The 17,741-nt window shown below is 46.0% G+C and overlaps 1 protein-coding gene across 7 annotated transcripts in view; it reads right to left on the bottom strand.

Moving 5' to 3' along the window:
• Positions 1-17,741, bottom strand: part of LOC138569831 (transducin-like enhancer protein 2) — a 1,070,704-nt gene that overhangs the window by 174,858 nt on the left and 878,105 nt on the right. For all 7 annotated transcript variants that reach the window (XM_069648244.1, XM_069648230.1, XM_069648222.1 and 4 more), the window contains one exon: positions 4,768-5,017. In XM_069648244.1, the coding sequence (XP_069504345.1) occupies positions 4,768-5,017 (250 nt within the window). The remainder of the gene's footprint in view (positions 1-4,767; positions 5,018-17,741) is intronic.

Here is a 17,741-nt window from a genome sequence, read left to right on the forward strand (position 1 = left end):
TGTTACATTATTCTTGAATTTGTTAAAGTGTCTTCAGAGCCTGTTAGGTTCTTTGGGGCTTCCTGGATGTCCACAGGTCACTAATAGTGCAGGCTAGGAGGGGGAAAAAGGCCACCTCGTATTCAAGCCATTTTGCCGCGGAGGCAAATCACTGGCAGGCCTGTAAGCCTACGGCAGTGACAACCCTTAGTGTGCACTGTTCAATAAAAGTAGCTTCCAGGTGTTACAGTACTGAGGTAATACGTTCCTGGAAGCAGGGAATGACATTTCATAGAAATAGTCTTCTGTTTTCTGGTTCATTCCAACAGGTGCAGAAAAGTAACAACAAAATACAAAATTCCAAGGGGAACACAGAGGGCACATGGACTCTTTTACTTCCTTTGTAAAGAAGCTTGGCTATCAGCTGGTTCCTGTTCTTGGTGAGCTTGGGTCTCGGTAGATTCCTATTCTGGGTGAGCTTGGTGTGAGGCAAGTGTGCTGGCCAGGGCATTTTTTTGAAATTTTTGAATGATGGTAGATCAACCGCCGTAAAATGTGTGGGTCTAATCCGCACACATTTTCCTATGCTTACTGGACGACATACACATATACATGTGTACTCTGGGTGGACAAAGCCTACAGGCGCAGTACCCCTGTTATATTTAGTTGGGATCCGAACAGGTGAAGTACACAATGCATCTCGGGAGGGGGAGGGCCAAAACCTTCCTCCTGCCATGGACAGCCTAATTAACTATCAAAGAATCAATGGATCTGCCCTGTCCGTTTGTTTACCCTGTGCAGGTGGTGGCAGGAATTAACACAATTAACATACTAATACAGTATACTTCAAACAGGCCCACATGGGCCTGGCTGCAGAGGTTCAACAAAGACAGGAAGACCCCAACAACCTTTGATATGCACTGTTTCAACCTAAAGCCAGATCCCGCCTCTCAGTATCAAGGGCAGTGACCTGTCATGTCTGGGACTATGCATTTAGAGTAGTCATCCCCACAGGTGGATCCCATTCAGAAGGTACAAGTATGTGGATCGATGGAGACAGAACGTCTGTTCTTGCCACAGCTTCAAGCGAGACCTGCCACTTTAATCAGGAACCACAGAGAGCTCCATTAACTAGAGAGACCCTTTGATCCACAACAGACAGGAAGGAGGGTGGGACTTAGTATTACACATTTTCACTCCTTTACCTTTTCTGTTGCAAAGCACTCTGGTTATGACCTCGTGCATACAGGAGATAGCTGGTGGGGGCCCAGGATTGGTTCATTAAGGTAGGCTTAGCCTACACCAATCACTGTGGCCAATTTGGCTGTAAAAGAGGGCTGAGCCCCTCTCTTGGGCAGATCATCTGAAGACTTTGCAAGGAGAAACAAGAAGAACTAATATTGACCATGGCTGTAGGTGTACAGTCCATCTTACAGCTTCCGTCAGTGAAGGAAAGCCAGGATTTCCAAAGAGGGCAGCAAGATCCCTCCCTAAACATCTCCCAGAGAACAGAGGGAGATACTTAATCCAGAGGACCCTCCAGCAGCTCCAGAACCGATACCCAGCCAGCACACAGTGTGCCCGGCTAGGCTCTGCAAGGAAGATTCCTAGGTGGGAAGTGCTAGAGAGTCTCTGAACCAAAACACGGACAAGGACATTGCCTGCAACGTTCTCCTCAGCTTTGGGCCATCCGCCTTAAAGGATGACACGAGCCCAGTGAAAAAGCTAGGAGGAGTGCATCGAAAAGCATCAACCAGCATCCACCTTAAAGGACATTTTCGAGACAAGTGAGCCCCTCGAACTGCAATGGACTGCACTGCTCACTGTTGTTACTCCGCAGTCGGTAATGCTGTCTGAGACAGTGCTTCAGACCTGCCGACCAGCACTGAGACAATGATTTCCGAACCCTGAGCCGCCATATAGGCCAACGTGCAGTCATCCGTCCAGCCTTGTTTGCTGAACTGCCTGCCACCTGATACCCACAGCTGTCTCCCGTCTTGAACTGTGTTGTAGAAGCTGCAAAGCACCCTGAAACTGACTCTACACTGTCGAGCACCAAGAACCTCTTCAAGCACAAGGTACATTGTGGTTCTGTTCCCTTGGTGCTTCTCTGAAGGCCCCAAGTGACATTTTACGACACATTGCTCCCTTTGTGCTGACTCCAAGTATCCTTGAACTATTGCGATTACTGATTTTACCAACTACCCTCCTGTCAGTATCCAGAGAGCATCCCTTTTCCTTCTTTGAAGCTGTCTGTCCTCTGCATTTCTTTACAGGGTTGGTTGTATTTTATAGTGTTGCTAGAACTGTCTGTTGTGATAATAATAAAGTAGATATTTGTAAACAGCCTTGACAGGACTGTCCCTTTTATCATTGGGTAATAACTGTATTTTCGCTGTGTTGTAACTAACCAATGAGCCACGACCTTGCGTAGATACACCTGCTGTTCAGTCCACGTTATCAAAATTGGACAAGGAGGTTTATCATTTGCTTTTGTTTCCAATCTGTTTGGATCTATTCTGGTGTACTAGAGGTGTGGAGATGAATGATGCTTAAGAAACTGAAATTCATCCCTGGACCATTGGTGCCCCGGAAGTTGATTCACAACACTTTGGTCTCAGTAGGTTCCTATTCTGGAGGAGTTTGGATCGCAGGAGGTTCCTATTCTGGGGGATCTTGGGTCTCAGTAGGTTCTCTTCTAGGCTTTGGTAACAGTAGGTTCCTTTTCTGGGGGAGCTTGGATCTCAGTAGGTCCCTATTCTAGGGTAGCTTGGCTTGCAGCGGGTTCCTATTCTGGGCCAGTTTGGATCCCATTAGTCGGAGGGAAATTGGGCCTTAGCATGTTTTTGTCTGGGGGAGTTTGGGTCTAAAATATTTCCTAGTCTGCTGGTACTTTAGCGTTGGACGGTTGACGTCGAATTGATTCAAAATCGCAGTGGATATTCAAAGCTAGTGAGCAGATCGGGAGACACCATTATCTTCGAATTAGGAGCAATAGGACCCTGGCACACTAAGTTCGTGAAGCTAGACAATGGACACTACTTTTTGTCACAGGGCACAGACAGAAAGTGCAGTAGCAGGTGACCAAAAGAGTCCAGCTCCCACAGAAGTAGAAGCACGACTGTACTAACTAGGGCATATCTGTAATAAATTAGGCTTAGCGCATGCATGGGCTCCTGTGTCATTCCCTGACGCAACATGTGCAGCACCTGCAGTCTTTTGAATGTCTCAAAGTGTGAGACAACCCAACTGAAATACTGGACATATAGTTTCCCATCAGACAAAACGGTACTTTTTTGAATAGACAAAAGATGATCATTTAAAGTTGCCGCTCGTGGTGGGGACCAGTCTGTTTGGCAAATGTCAAAGGAGAACAAGGAAAGATTTTAAACACTGACAAAGTTGCCGCGTTTCCATCAATAAATCGTTCAGCCAATCTCTGCAGGGACTGGTCTGCCCAGCCAACAGGAATGTCAGGAGCCGTATACGCACCGGGAGGTAACCAATCACAAACGTGCAAGCTTAGTGCACTCCTGCATAGAGTAGATCTGTTCCTCCTCTCGGAATCTTCTTTATCATGGCAGCCTCAGGAGGACTTATAAGCGGTGGCAACTTTCGGGTCACACGTTGGTCTTGGGTGGACTTGGAAGGTTATGCCAATGCAACTTTTTTGGGGTCTAACAACAACTTTAAGCAAATATATCACAAGCATGTTTTTGTTTCTCGATTTCAGTTGTTCGTTAAAGCAGGTGTCTGCGAACCTGCAGCTCTCCAAATGTGTTGTCTATGACTCCTATCAGCCCTAGCCAACATAGTCAATGTTGAGGGATTCTGGGAGTCATAGGACAAAACATCTGGAAAGCCCCTGGTTTCAGCCCCCGCTATAAGGTGTGCCCACTGAAGTTATGAGGGTGCATGCACCCAAGCGGGCACAGGGTCTGAGGATGCTTGGCTGCCAGAGGGCTCCAGGTTTGAGGTCACTTGGCCTCAGAGGGCTCGAGGTCTGAGGGTGCTGGACCCGAAAGGGATTGAGTTCTGAGGGCACTTGATTCTCGGAGGGCTCGAGGTCTGATGGTGCTTGGCCCCAGTTGGCTCGCAGGAAACAGATCACCAGATATCAGGAAGTGTCTGACACAGAGGGCCCCAAGTCTGGGGTTGCTTGGCCTCCAGACGGCTCGACGTCTAAGGGTGCTTGGCCCCCAGCGGCCTCTACTTTCACCACAAGGCACGAGGTTTGAGGATCGTCAAGCTGTAGACTCTTAGTCTGAGAGTTTGAGGTCTCCGGAACCTTGTCACTCAGAGGATTCCAGGGCCACAATAACATTGTCCACGGGGAAGAAAGCAGAAATATGGGTGGCGGAGCAGTGGGGATAACTCCTTCATATGGTTGCGTAAGCAGGATCACTCGGCTTCTGCTACGTAAGGGCAGGTAGGTGAAAGGGACGCAAACTGCGTTCTCCACAGACTCTGTTCTCTATTGACATGCATATAAAAGAAATCGTCAGGCACTCACCAAGTCGTATAATAGATGTGTGTGTGAGATGCAAACACTTCCCATTTGCGATAGCCCCTGCTAGCCCCATTGAGATAAGTGGCACACACACTCTTCTGCACAGTCTCACTGGCAGGCACACTCATCACTCAACGCTCCTCTTGTGTCTTCTAAATAGGGAACCCGCTGCTCCGGAAACAGTTTGGTAATGCCCCTCCCATGAAAAGAAGTTGAGAATGCCCCTTGCTCCCAATGCCCCCTGTGGCGACAGGCTGGTAATGCAGCCGCCCACTTACCAGGCAGTCTAGCTGTGCCACTGGGGTCTTGGTGCCCAGCTGGCCCACATCCCACACCTTCACACAGCCCTTGCCGCCCGTGTAGACATGGCGCATGGAACTGCCGATGGTGACCGCACACACCACCTCGCCGTGGTTCAGGGTGTGCATCTGGCGCACGTGGCGGGGGATGCCGGATCCGAGCAGGGCATCCGGTGGGAAGGGCACGGGTTGCATCTGGCCGTCGGCGCCCACGTGGAAAGAGTAGGCCCTGGAGAAGGAGAGAGCGACAGACCACGTGACGACAATGCATGTTCCGACCTGTCCCACAAGTTCAGTGCGTCCAGCGCATGCGCTCCAAACATCCGCCCAATCAAAAAGAACCAATCACAGAAAAAAGAAGTTGTAGCTCTGTTCTTCTGTGTGTGAAGTTTGATCTAATGTTGCCTCCTTATCTGTCATGCCGTGTTGTTGCTAGGTGTGGAAAAGGTCCAGTGCTGTTCTAAAGTTGGGACTGTCGGGGCCAGCTCGCCTTTTGGTTGTAGACCCTGAGCTTCTATCCGGGGCTATAGCCACCCCGCCCCTCTTAGCAACGCCCCTGTTGTCGTGTGTGAAGGAAGCTTGCCCGGATGCTGCTTGTGTGAGTGTGTGTGTGTTCTGGAGGAAGCGTGCACTGCTGCTGCCCATGTTGCTCTTGTGCTTGCTGTGTTTGGGAAGGATGTTTATTCTGAGTTTGACGACAGCTTGGAAGGCTGCTGTCCGAGTTGTACCTGTTCTGTATGTGGAGGAAACTTGCATTTCTGCTGTGTTGTACTTGTACAATGTTTGTGAAGGAGCCTTTAACACTGGCTTTGTGTGTTCTGTACCTTTTGTGTGCCCGTTGAAAGCTCGAACCTCTGCTGCTGGCGTTATACCTTTTCTGCGTGCGAAAGACGCTTCCCCTTCTGTCACGTTTTACCTGCACTAATAACTATGTTTAAGAAGGATCCTTGCACATGACATGACATTATAGGTTATTTATAACGCGCTTAATACCCAGAGGTTTCTAAGAACCGCCTCGGGGATCGAACCTGTGGGCAATGGCGCTCCGTGTGGTCTTGCTACCAAGGCGAGCACGTTGCCCCTGAGCTATCCTCCGAGACACGCTGTGTGTGTTCTATACCTTTCTGTGTGTGAAGAAAGCTTGAATGTACTTGTACTAATCATAAGGGGCAACTTATCACAAAGCAATTTATAATAAATAATTATCTGCACAAGAAACTGGCGCAGTCTAATGTCTGAGTTTTTGGTAAACTACTTGTACTAAAGACTTTGTTTATGAAGGAACTTTGCACACACACTGTCTGTGTGCTGTACCCTTGTGTGTGAAGGAAGCTTGCACTTACTTGTACTAATTACTATGTTTAAGAAGCAAACTTGCACACGCACTGTGTGTGTTCTGTACCTTTTCTGTGCGTGAAGGAAGCTTGCACTAATTACTCGTACTAATTACTATGTTTAAGAAGCAACCTTGCACACACTGTGTGTGTATTGTACCTTTTGTGTGTGTGAAGGAAGCTTGCACCCATTACTTGTACTAATTACTATGTTTAAGAAGGAACCATGCACACACTGTCTTCTGTACCTTTTCTCTGTGTGAAGGAAGCTTGCACTTACCTTTGCTAATTACTATGTTTCAGAAGGAACCTTGCATACACTGTGTGTGTTCTGTACCATTTCTCTGTGTGATGGAATCTTGCACTAATTACTTGTACTAATTACTATGTTTAAGAAGCAACCTTGCACACACTGTGTGTGTTCTGTACCTTTTCTGTGTGTGAAGGAAGCATGCATTAATTACTTGTACTAATTACTATGTTTAAAAAGGAACCTTGCACACACTCTGTGTGTGTTCTATACCCTTTCTATGCGTGAAGGAAGCTTGCACTAATTACTTGTACTAGTTACTATGTTTAAGAAGCAACCTTGCACACACTCTGTGTGTGTTCTGTACCCTTTCTGTGCGTGAAGGAAGCTTGCACTAATTACTTGTACTAATTACTATGTTTAAGAAGCAACCTTGCACACACACTGTGTGTGTTCTGTACCTTTTCTGTGCGTGAAAGAAGCTTACACTAATTACTTGTACTAATTACTATGTTTAAGAAGGAATTTTGCACACACTGTTTGTGTTCTGTACCTTTTCTCTGTGTAACGGAAGCTTGACCTAATTACTTGTACTAATTACTATGTTTCAGAAGGAACCTTGCACGCACTCTGTGTGTTCTGTACCTTTTCTCTGTGTGAAGGAAGCTTGCACTAATTACTTGTACTAATTACTATGTTTCAGAAGGAACCTTGCACGCACTCTGTGTGTTCTGTACCTTTTCTCTGTGTGAAGGAACCTTGCACTAATTACTTGTACTAATTACTATGTTTCAGAAGGAACCTTGCACGCACTCTGTGTGTGTTCTGTACCTTTTGTGTGTGTGAAGGAAGCTTGCACTAATTACTTGTACTAATTACTATGTTTCAGAAGGAACCTTGCACGCACTCTGTGGGTTCTGTACCTTTTCTCTGTGTGAAGGAATGCACTGATTACTTGTACTAATTACTATGTCCAAGAAGGAACTTGGCTCGCTCTCTGTGTGTTCTGTACGTTCCCTGTGCGTGATGGAAGCTTGAACCTCTGCTGCCGGAGTTTTACCTGCTCTGTGTTTGTGAAGGAAGCTTGCACAGCTGCTACACGTCCTGTACCCATTCGATGTGTAACAGAAGCTTGCCCTGCTGCTGCCTGTGTTGTATCCATACTGTGTGTGCAAGCCATTTAAGGTTTTATTTTTACATTCAGTTCGGCCACTGTCTGGGTACTTCAGAAAAAGTCATGAAAACCCACCAAAAAATGAGCAAACGAAATATGGAACAACTATAAAAAGGGAGAAAGAGGTAAACATGCAGGTCCTAATACCACACAGTGCGCCTCACTCAGAGATTAGCAGCGCAGTACAAATGTGGTGGTAATTCCATAGACAACACTCTAACACGTGTTTCACCGCCTTTTTCAAATCAGGGCCAATCGTTGTGCCTTGATTAGTGAGTAGTCTTTTAGCGCATGGACGAGCGAGAGTAAGGACTTTGGAGGTCGGGATTGAACCCATGACTATGTACACATGCTAAAAGAATCTCACTAATCAAGGCACAACGATTGGCCCTGATTTGGAAAAGGCGGTGGTTGCCGCCGAAACACGTGTTATCACAAAGGGCAACTGTACAAAAATACGAAAATACCACTTATCATCACAAAAAATTGTATGGACTCTACTTTTCTTTCTATGGCGCATGAATTCAATAAGAAGTAACACAAATAAGTGCCACTCTTTTTGAAAACGGAGAGGAGGAGCCATTTTTCTCCGTTTAGTTACCAGATTCATGCGACAAAGGAGGTCACTTCTTAGTATCCATTGTGAAGGGTTCGTCAGAGACTAATTTCCTTAGAAGTGGGGCTGATGTTGTTTGCCCTGTCTAGTTGCTCCTTAAGGCTTTGGATGTCACCCCTTTGGGACACTATCAGTTTCACATTAGTCATAGTCTCAAGTGTCTTGTCTCCATTCTCTCTCCTCTGCTTGGAGTCTCCTGCGCGAGGTGCATCGCACCACTCAGGACTGCCTTTTGGATATCAGAGAGTACGTTCTTGGCTTCCCCACTGAAATAAATGTAGTGATCTTTGCCATATTGCTATCAGCTTTCCCACTATTATGGGGGAAATCTCATTAAGCTGGAAGCACTTAGAACATGTTAAGTGCTAGTACATAAAGTGAACATAAGGATACTTCTTTGGGCAGACCCTGTGAATTCTCCTAGATCAACAGGCAACGCTTGCAACAAAAAAAGTGCACTACCTCTCTCTCCACGTACAATTATACCAAATAGTATGCTAAATCTTCATGCTCAGCAGACAAATGCATTCAAACAAAAAAAGGCCTGATCTATTGGCTTTGCCAATGCTGCTTATAGCTTCTCCTACTTTATCACCTTCAGTCATGGTTGGGATACTGCAGAGTTACATTCCAATTATGAAAAATAGTGCCCATTCATTATCTGACCCTGCCCGGTTTCGAAAGACGCGTGGACTTGCAAGCATCTGATGTTTGCTGCTCACCCATGTAGCGGGGGCAACGGGAGTGAACACGCAGGCCTGGCATCATGCTGGTGCCCGCTGCCTTGATGCCACTGCATTGCTCTTCTTATTGCTCTTCATCTCTTACCACCTGCTGCTCCTGGGTTTCGCAGCAGCACATCTGGATCCACATCTCTCCTCTCTTCATTTTATTTCCTTGCCCGCCACTTCTAACATACCTTTTATTTTTTTTATTTTTTCTATTTGTGCATTTGGTTAAAATATAAACCTTTGCACAATGTTCACATAAGACAATTAATACAAGTTTCCATATCAGACCCAATATAGGAAACTGTAAAATACATTCTAAGATTTTAACTATACAAAATATAAAGTACATCTAAAAAACAGTTAATAATTAATTTATAATTAATTTGTAATCACAGTTTAATTTTTTTTTCAAAATCTCTCCATATACAATAAGTTGCTGAAGTATTCACCAAAGAGTCTCATGAATAAACATTACTCCAAAACTGATCCAATTTGATACATGCCAAATTACACAATGGAGGAGTAAGCCTTTTGATATTTCTCAAAGAGGAGAGGACGGCCGGTAAGGACATTCCTAGCAGTCTCTATCTCCAGCTTACATGTCCTACATATTCTCAAATCATAAGGAATGCTCTTCCAAGAGCCCACAGCCTCATGGGTACAGACAAGATAACATCTTAGGTTCATAATACATTTCCTTAGAAAGCTACTTTGGGCTTTTGTGATGTATGAAAAAGGGGAAGGAAATGGAAAACCCAAACGGTTCTTCAATTTTTGAAATCAATGGTTTATAAAACTTCGTAGGGACTGTTAGTCCACTTAACATAGCAGCAAACTGTAAGTATATAGAATTAGAATTAACATGATTTTTTTAAATTAAATGGTACTGTGTATAATCTTCCAATGGGTCATTAAAGACGTGATCCCAAGTTCACAACAAATCACCTCGTTTGGTACACAGTGGGACAACGCACGATTCCCCCCCCAAATCTTACCCTTAATCAAGTTCAGCCATTTTACCTCTTTCTCCACCAATGTCTCAAGACCATATAAAATACACTGAACTACGCTGGTTCTAAAGAGAAGGATAAGTCCCTCAACAGAATACCCCCCTCCTTAGAAGTAATAAACCCTTGAACAAACGATTTAAAAAAAAATGATAATATTTAAAGTGACTGATCTACACAAAGCGGGCGATTGAAAACTCCTACAGAAGGCAGAGCCTCTGGTGGTGTGGATACCTTAATTGTAGAGGTAATTCGCAACTAGGCTAAGTGGCAAGGGCTAGTGGCAGTGCATATTTGTTGTATGGCTGAATTTCGGAGCGCGATTGTCCCGTAGCCGCACTGCATGAGGCTATGAGGTACTTGTAAGCAAACGGTGGAGTTGTCTTTGTGGCTGGGTGTTGATTTCCCCTGTTATTTGTTTGGAGTTGGGACATGACATCTGTAATCCTTACAAATTAACGTGGAAATGCTGGGTAAAATCTCGGCCAGGGCAGTAAGTTGCAACTTCAGGTTACAAAAGAGCAGGAAACCGCGATCACCAAGTCCCAGGTGCAAAGAGGGCCGCATGCACACCCGAACATTCTGATTCTAGTGTGGCCCCCTCTATGCCTGCCCTCGAAACCCCAGTGGAGAAAGGCCATATCACAGTGTTTTTTAAACCTACTAAAGCTGGCTGTTTGATAAGGGCAGCAAGCCACAGCGATGAAATGACCAACCCCCTTTGGAGGGCCTGAATCAAATGGAGCACAGGAGTGTGGCATCGAGTAGGTCCTTTAGTGATATTGACAGGAACTCCTTACTGAAACTATGTTATGCTCTTCAAACTCCTGTGCGCCCGCATAGTGATCCTAGTCCTCCGCACTTGTCAGTGGAAGTGCCTATCCAGTAAGGGCGGTGCAGCTCTTCTTTGGCAGTACCTTCAGTGGGTGTGGTTTCCCAGCGACTGTCGGTCACGTCTCAGATGTTCTCAAGTGGCCTCCAGAGAATGGATATAGGGATAACCTGGATTTCAACTTACAGGACGCGGAAGGGGTAGAATCTGCTGACTTAGCACATAAAATCGAAGGGTTGGGTCATGTGTCAACTCACTCCGTAAATGACTTTTCTCACGGTGTGTTCCACTTTGCTATTCAAATCCTATTAAAATTATGTGGTCGCATTCACGAGGACGTTAAGAGCCAAAGTCGGTGTATTCAAAACCTAGAGGCATGTTTGGTGTAACAGGGTGTTTTGGACTTGGACAGTGGAATCCCAGTGAACCCCCAGGTCTGAGTGAAGAGGATATCCCCATTGTTGTTTCATCACAGGATTTGGAGGTGTCGCTGGTTCCCTCTGGAGGTTCCCTGTGCTCCACCCTTACTTATCAATCACACAAACAAATGCAGAGAATTGTAAAGCAGAAGAGAGTGGCAACTACGAAATCTCCAATTGAGACTGTTTCAAAGGACGCCCCAACCCACCCTCTGAACTCTACAATTGTGGCTGTAACTAGCTTCACATCTAAGAGCAGGAAAATCAGGAAGTGTGGGCCCTACATAAAAAGAAAAGAGAATCTCAGCCAGAAGGGACATTGACTAGGGACTAGTTGGCTCCTTAAGAACAATGACGAAAGTGGGTCTGACCTGGAGGCATCTGAGGTGGGTCTCAGTGATCCGCAATTGATCAATGCAAAGCTTGCTGTACAAGGTTTTCCCAGTGAGGGTGCGGGGTGCGGCGGGGGTGGAGGGGGACCATTGTGCCGGGTCCAACTGTATTACCTCAGCCAACATCTGACCCTCCTGTTCTGGATATATGTGTTGTATCTGTAAGTAGAAAAGGGCAGGTAAGTGTTAGGAAAGATTCCCATTTAGGTGTAATTTTTCCCACCAGTTGTGTACCCCCCAACTTTTTGCTGCTGTGTAAACACCATAGTCTGGCTTTGCCAGTGAAGCACAGCCTTCAGCTGTACTCCACTGGGCTTTCGCTCACTTTATTATGGGTAAACTGACATGTCAGTACTGGGAGACTTTGTTTCCCTTAGTCCTTTCCAATGTTGCAACTTTTCTGCAACATGTTACAAGTGCACAATGTACCTTACAGTACAGTGCCCTTGGGTCTTCCTTTCGTTTCCAAGGGGCCTAGACTCCCTCAAAGGATTTATATGGGGAAGTGCAGATGTGCCTTGGACAGGGCTGGTGGCAGTTTATCTTTTCGCTTATTTTTAACCCTTTCTTGCCATGCAAACCGTGTTTACCGTGGTTGGCACAGGAAGGGGGCCTTGCTCCAAAATGGCCATGCCACGAGGTTCTTTGTCCTGTCCTTTGGCCATCTTGCCCCTTTGCCTTGCCCAGGTCGAGCTGACCTGGGTCAGTCCTTATTTGGGCATGCATTCTCCCGCTAAACATCAAGCTTTCGCTGGCTTCTGCATGCCTTGTGTGTGTGCCTCCAGGATGTGGGCTGGACTGTGTAGTTCCAATACACACCCTGGGTGCCTGAGAGTCTGGTGTGCTGTGAATGACTGGGACCACCGTGGTCCATGATTGGTCCATGTCTGGTGTGCCTGTATGTGAGCAGATCTCCCATTGGGTCCTCTTCGTTTTGGCACGAAGGAGCTTCAGGATAAGAGAAGGCCCCAAACACCCACACTAGGTTGATCTCTTGAGTTCTCACAGAACCTAGGATAGGATCCAAAGTATCCTGAAACTAAGAAGCCACGTCGAGGAACCGCTGGTGACCTGCTAGTGTCAAAAGCCTCTTTCTTTTTCACCTTTTTCTCCTTGCGTGTGTTCTTCCGGGATGAGGCTTCTTTCTTTTTCACTGACCTTGACTTGTACAGGCTGGAACGCGAGTCCTCGGGTTCCAGCGTGGAAGCCGGCTGCCAAGCCGGTAGTGTTCGAATTCCAGGAACAAATGTCAATGAATCCAGGAAGGAAGGTAAAGGAAGGTAAGGATTGGAAAGGAGAGGGTTTCAGGAAAAAAGAAGACAGATAGAAATACATGGTAATGCAGAGAGCAAACTCGAACAATGTCTAGTAACTAGTAGGGGTAGAGTTGAGACGCGCGGAGCCGCAGGGGTGTGCCGGTTTTCTTGGAAGCTGGTGACTGCACGCAAAGGCTAGACCGCAACAGTTCTAACTTGTCGGCCATCTTGGATGAATTGCAGTATTTATGCCGCGGTGCATCATGGACCATGAAGTCCAGAAGGGTGGAATCCGGCTACTCATGACAGTATGCCTCCTCCTGAGCCCGGACCCACCTGGTTTGCTCGGGTGTATTCGATGAAACTTCTGCAGTAGACGAGGAGCATTCATGTTAGAGACTGGTTCCCATCTACGCTCGCTGGGGGGATAACCCTTCCACTCTACCAAATATTGTCGTTGGCCTCGTCTATATCTGGAATCACATATCCTGGAGACTTCGAATTCAATCATTGATGAGCACAGGATTAGGTCTAGGAATAGTCTTATTGGATTGTATATATGGCTTCAATAAGGAGGTGTGAAAGACCGGATGAATTCTTTTCCAGGATTCTGGGAGCTGCAGTCGATATGCCCCTGGGTTAATGATTTCTTTGATGGTGAAAGGTCCGTAGTACTTGGGAGCCAGTTCATTGGGCCATAGATGTCGAGGAAGGAGTTTGGAGGATAGCCAGACTTCATCCCCTATTGAATAAGAAGGGCTAGGTCTCCGCTTGGCATCTGCATATCGTTTAACAGCTATCCTGGCCTTTTCCAGATGTTCCTTGGCATCCCTGTGAACGTTTACCAACGTTTCAATCCAGGAATCAACTGCAGGGACCGGGGTTGGATGTGGTAAAACTGATGGTAAAACTGAAGGATGGAATCCTTGACTGCAGAAGAATGGACTTGTCTTGATGGTCGAATGGTCTGAATTGTTGTAAGCAAATTCGGCCACAGGAATCAATAATGACCAATCATCCTGGACCTTGCTCGCAAAACAGCGGAGATACTGTTCAAGAGTCTGGTTGACTGTTTCGGTGAGTCCGTTGGTTTGGGGATGGTAACCTGAAGATAATGCCCGCTGAATGCCTAGTATTCGGCATAGTTGTTTCCAGAACTGGGAAACATACTGAGGACCTCTATCGGAGATGATCTTGGAAGGTAATCCATGGAGCCTAAATATGTGTTTGATAAATATCCCAGCAAGATCAAGTGAGAAGGGTAATTTAAACAGCGGTGTGAAATGTGCTGTATGGGTAAACAAGTCAATGGTAACCCTAATAGTCGTGTATCCCCGGGATGGGGGTAATTCCACAATAAAATCCATGGCGATGATCTCCCAAGGACGTGTCGGTAATGTAGGTTGATGCAGAAGACCGGAAGGTTTTCTATTGTCATGTTTGTTTTGATTGCTCACAGCACAGGATTGGATGTAGGTTTTTATGTCAGTAATCATTCTAGGCCACCAGAATTGCCTCTGTATGAGATGAAGGGTAGTGGTAATGCCTCGATGTCTTGAATGAAAGGTGTCATGACAGAGAGTCATGATTTTGTTTCTCAGTTCTTGTGTAGGGATGACTCATCGTTTGTCCTTGATGAGATAACCATCCTTAGTGTTCAAGTTCCATTGATTGTTCTGGGTGTATCTTCCCAGAGATCAGAGGAAGGGGTATGAGCATGGATGTCTTCCAGGAGAAATTGAGCTTGTGCCACAAACACGGTTTTAGGAAACATCTTGGGAAATGCCCTGACCTCATCAGATTTGTAGTCAGGACGTCTGTATAAGGCATCTGCAACAATGTCATTGATTCCAGGAAGGTGGTTAATTTGTGACTGTTTCTGCATTCCAGGGAATGTAGTACTTGCAAGTTTCGATGATCTGTACGTACTTGCACTGGATATTTAGCTCCCAGGAGTAAATGACGCCAGTCAGTGAATGCTTGTCGGATGGCCAGTAGCTCCTTTTCCAGGACTGAATAATGGCATTCACTAGGTGTCAAGGTGCAGGATAGGTAGGCAATAGGATGTTCCATCTTGTCCTCAAATTCTTGTTTTAAGACTGCCCCGATGGCATAGTCAGAAGCATCTGTTTCCACCAGGAAGGTTCGATCTGTATGGGGTTGAGCCAGGATTGGACCTTCAGTGAATTTTCGTTTCAGTTGTTGAAAAAGCCTTCTCTTGTTCTGTAGACCAAATAAACGGTGTATCCTTCTTTAGAAGTGCCATGATGGGATGTACAATTTCAGAAAATGTCGGAATACATTTTCAATAAAAATTTGCAAGTCACAGGAAGGATTGTATCTGTTTCACAGTGGTAGGTGCGGGCCAAGAAAGTATGGAATCTATCTTGCCCGGATCCATTCCTGTTCCATTAGGGTTGAGCACAAATCCAAGGTAATGAACGGTCTGAGCATGACATAGACACTTTTCAGGCTTGGCCAGGAGTTTGTTTTCATGTAATCATTGCCGAACTGCCTTAACATGCTCTTCAAGGATCTGGGGATCTTTAGAATAAATCAGTATATCATCCAGGTATACGATAACAAAAAGGAACAACATATCTGAGAAGACCCTGTCCATGAATCGTTGAAATACCGCGGGAGCATTGGCAAGACCGAAGGGCATGACCAAATATTCGAAGTGGCCAAAAGGGGTTCTAAAGGCAGTCTTCCATTCATCACCCTCCTTAATTCGAATGAGATGGTAAGCACCCCTGAGGTCGAGCTTGGTGAAAATAACAGCTCCTCGCACAGCTTCCAAAATATCTGAAATGAGTGGTAACGGATAGCGGTCCTTGAGGGTACATTGGTTAAGACCACGGTAGTCCAAACAGGGTCGTAGCTCTTTTGTGTTTCTCTTGGGAACAAAAAACAAGGAATCACGGGCGGGAGACTTTGAACGCCGGATAGTTCCATTTGCCAAGTTGGTATCCAGGTAATCACGTAGAGCCCTCTTTTCAGGTTCGGATAATATGAACATTCTCCCAAATGGAATCACGGCGGAAGACTCCGTTTCTATGGCGCAGACCTCAGGTCTGTGGGGTGGAAGAGCTTGAACAATATCTGTTGAAAATACGTCAGAGTATGTCTGATATGATTCTGGTACATGCATAATGTTGGACACGCTCAAGAAGGATGGTTTGTGGTTCTGGGAGTTTACTGGAAGAATCCGGGACGTGTTCTGACATAGACAGTGAGACATACAAAACTCTGAGCCAAGGAACAAGGAACCTGCTGTCCAATTGATGTATGGGTTGTGCTTCTGTAACCAGGGCATGCCTAAAACCATGGGATAGTGGACAGCCTTTATGATGTCAAATCGTATTCTTTCCTGGTGGTTGTTTATAGATAGTTGCAATTCTTTGGTTTGATGAGTAATGGGGCCTGAAGACAACGGTCTACCGTCGATTCCTTCCACGGGTTGTATCACTTCTTTGAGCTCTCTAGGGATGTTATGAGTGGTGGCCCATTCGTGATCAATGAAAATCCCCAGGGCACCGCAGTCCACGAGAGCCAGGATGGGAAAAGATTAATTCTCGGTGGATGTCAGGACAGTTTGTAGAATCACTAAGGTATTCTGTCCCGGAGTAATCAAGAAAGGAATGGATGCGGAGCAGGCATCTTTCTCCCAAAGCTGTGCTCTGCTTAGGATCGGGAGCTGGCGTTTCCCGAACGCCGGGGTGGTGCTGTAGGGTATTCTATGACTAGATGTTTGTCAGAGGCACAGTACATGCAGAGTCCCGTATCGATTCTACGGAGCCTTTCTTGTAGAGAAATTGGACCCCTGAAGATGCCTAGTTGCATGGGTTCGGGATCCGGGGTACGAGGAGCTGCGCTCTCATTGGTACTTGGGTATTCAGTAGTTGTCTTTGGGAATGTTTTCACCTTTATTTTCTCAGCCTTTCTCTCCTGGATCCTAAAATCTATCTGCAAGGAAAGATCCATAAGGGCCTGGAGGGTTCCTGGACATGCTACTCTGGCTAGCTCATCCTTTACTTCATCATTTAACCCCCTTCTGAAGAGAGTGAAACTGGCTTCTTGTGACCAATCTGCTTCCTTGGCTAGCTGCTTGAAGCGAGTCACATAAGTGAGCATATCCTGACTCCCTTGTTTAAATTCAAGAAGTCTTTCTTGTGCACTGTAGACAAGCTCTGGTCGATCGAACATAGCCTTTAGGGCATCCACAAATCCTTCGTAGTCATCCAAGAGCTGATCTCCCGAATTAACTAAGGGAGTTGCCTAGGTTAAGGCATTGCTCGTTAAGTGTGAAATCATGAATCCGTCCTTTGCTCGTGGTGTAGAAAAATAGTAGGGTTTGAAAGTGAAGTGCACAAAGCATGAATCTAGGAATGATCGCAGGGACCTAGAGGATCCATCATACTTGTCCACAACGCCTCCTACCAAAATGCTTTCTTTGACTGCGGAATCCCAGGATAAGACCAGCTCTTTTAAAGCTGCATTTTCGGCTTTGAGATTTTGAATCTCGGAAGTTAATTCTTGCATATCTCGCATAAGGTCTTGGACTGCCGTTTCCATATCTGTTTCCGTATCAGGTTGTTGGCGTCTCAATCTGTCAAAAGCCTCTTTCTTTCTCACCTTTTTCTCCTTGCTTGTGTTCTTACAGGATGAGGCTTCTTTCTTTTTCACCGACAGTGACTTGTACAGGCTGGGACGCGAGTCCTCGGGTTCCAGCGTGAAAGCTGGATGCCAAGCCGGTAGCGTTCAAATTCCAGGAACAAATGTCAATGAATCCAGGAAGGAAGGTAAAGGAAGGTAAGGATTGGAAAGGAGAGGGTTCCAGGAACAAAGAAGGAAGATAGAAATACACAGCAATGCAGAAAGCGAACTCGAACAACGTCTAGTAACTCGTAGGGATAGAGTTGAGACGCGCGGCACCGCAAGG

This window comes from Ambystoma mexicanum, chromosome 1p (assembly GCF_040938575.1).
Source record: "Ambystoma mexicanum isolate Mex_15411 chromosome 1p, UKY_AmexF1_1, whole genome shotgun sequence".
In the NCBI taxonomy this organism is placed as follows: domain Eukaryota; kingdom Metazoa; phylum Chordata; class Amphibia; order Caudata; family Ambystomatidae; genus Ambystoma; species Ambystoma mexicanum.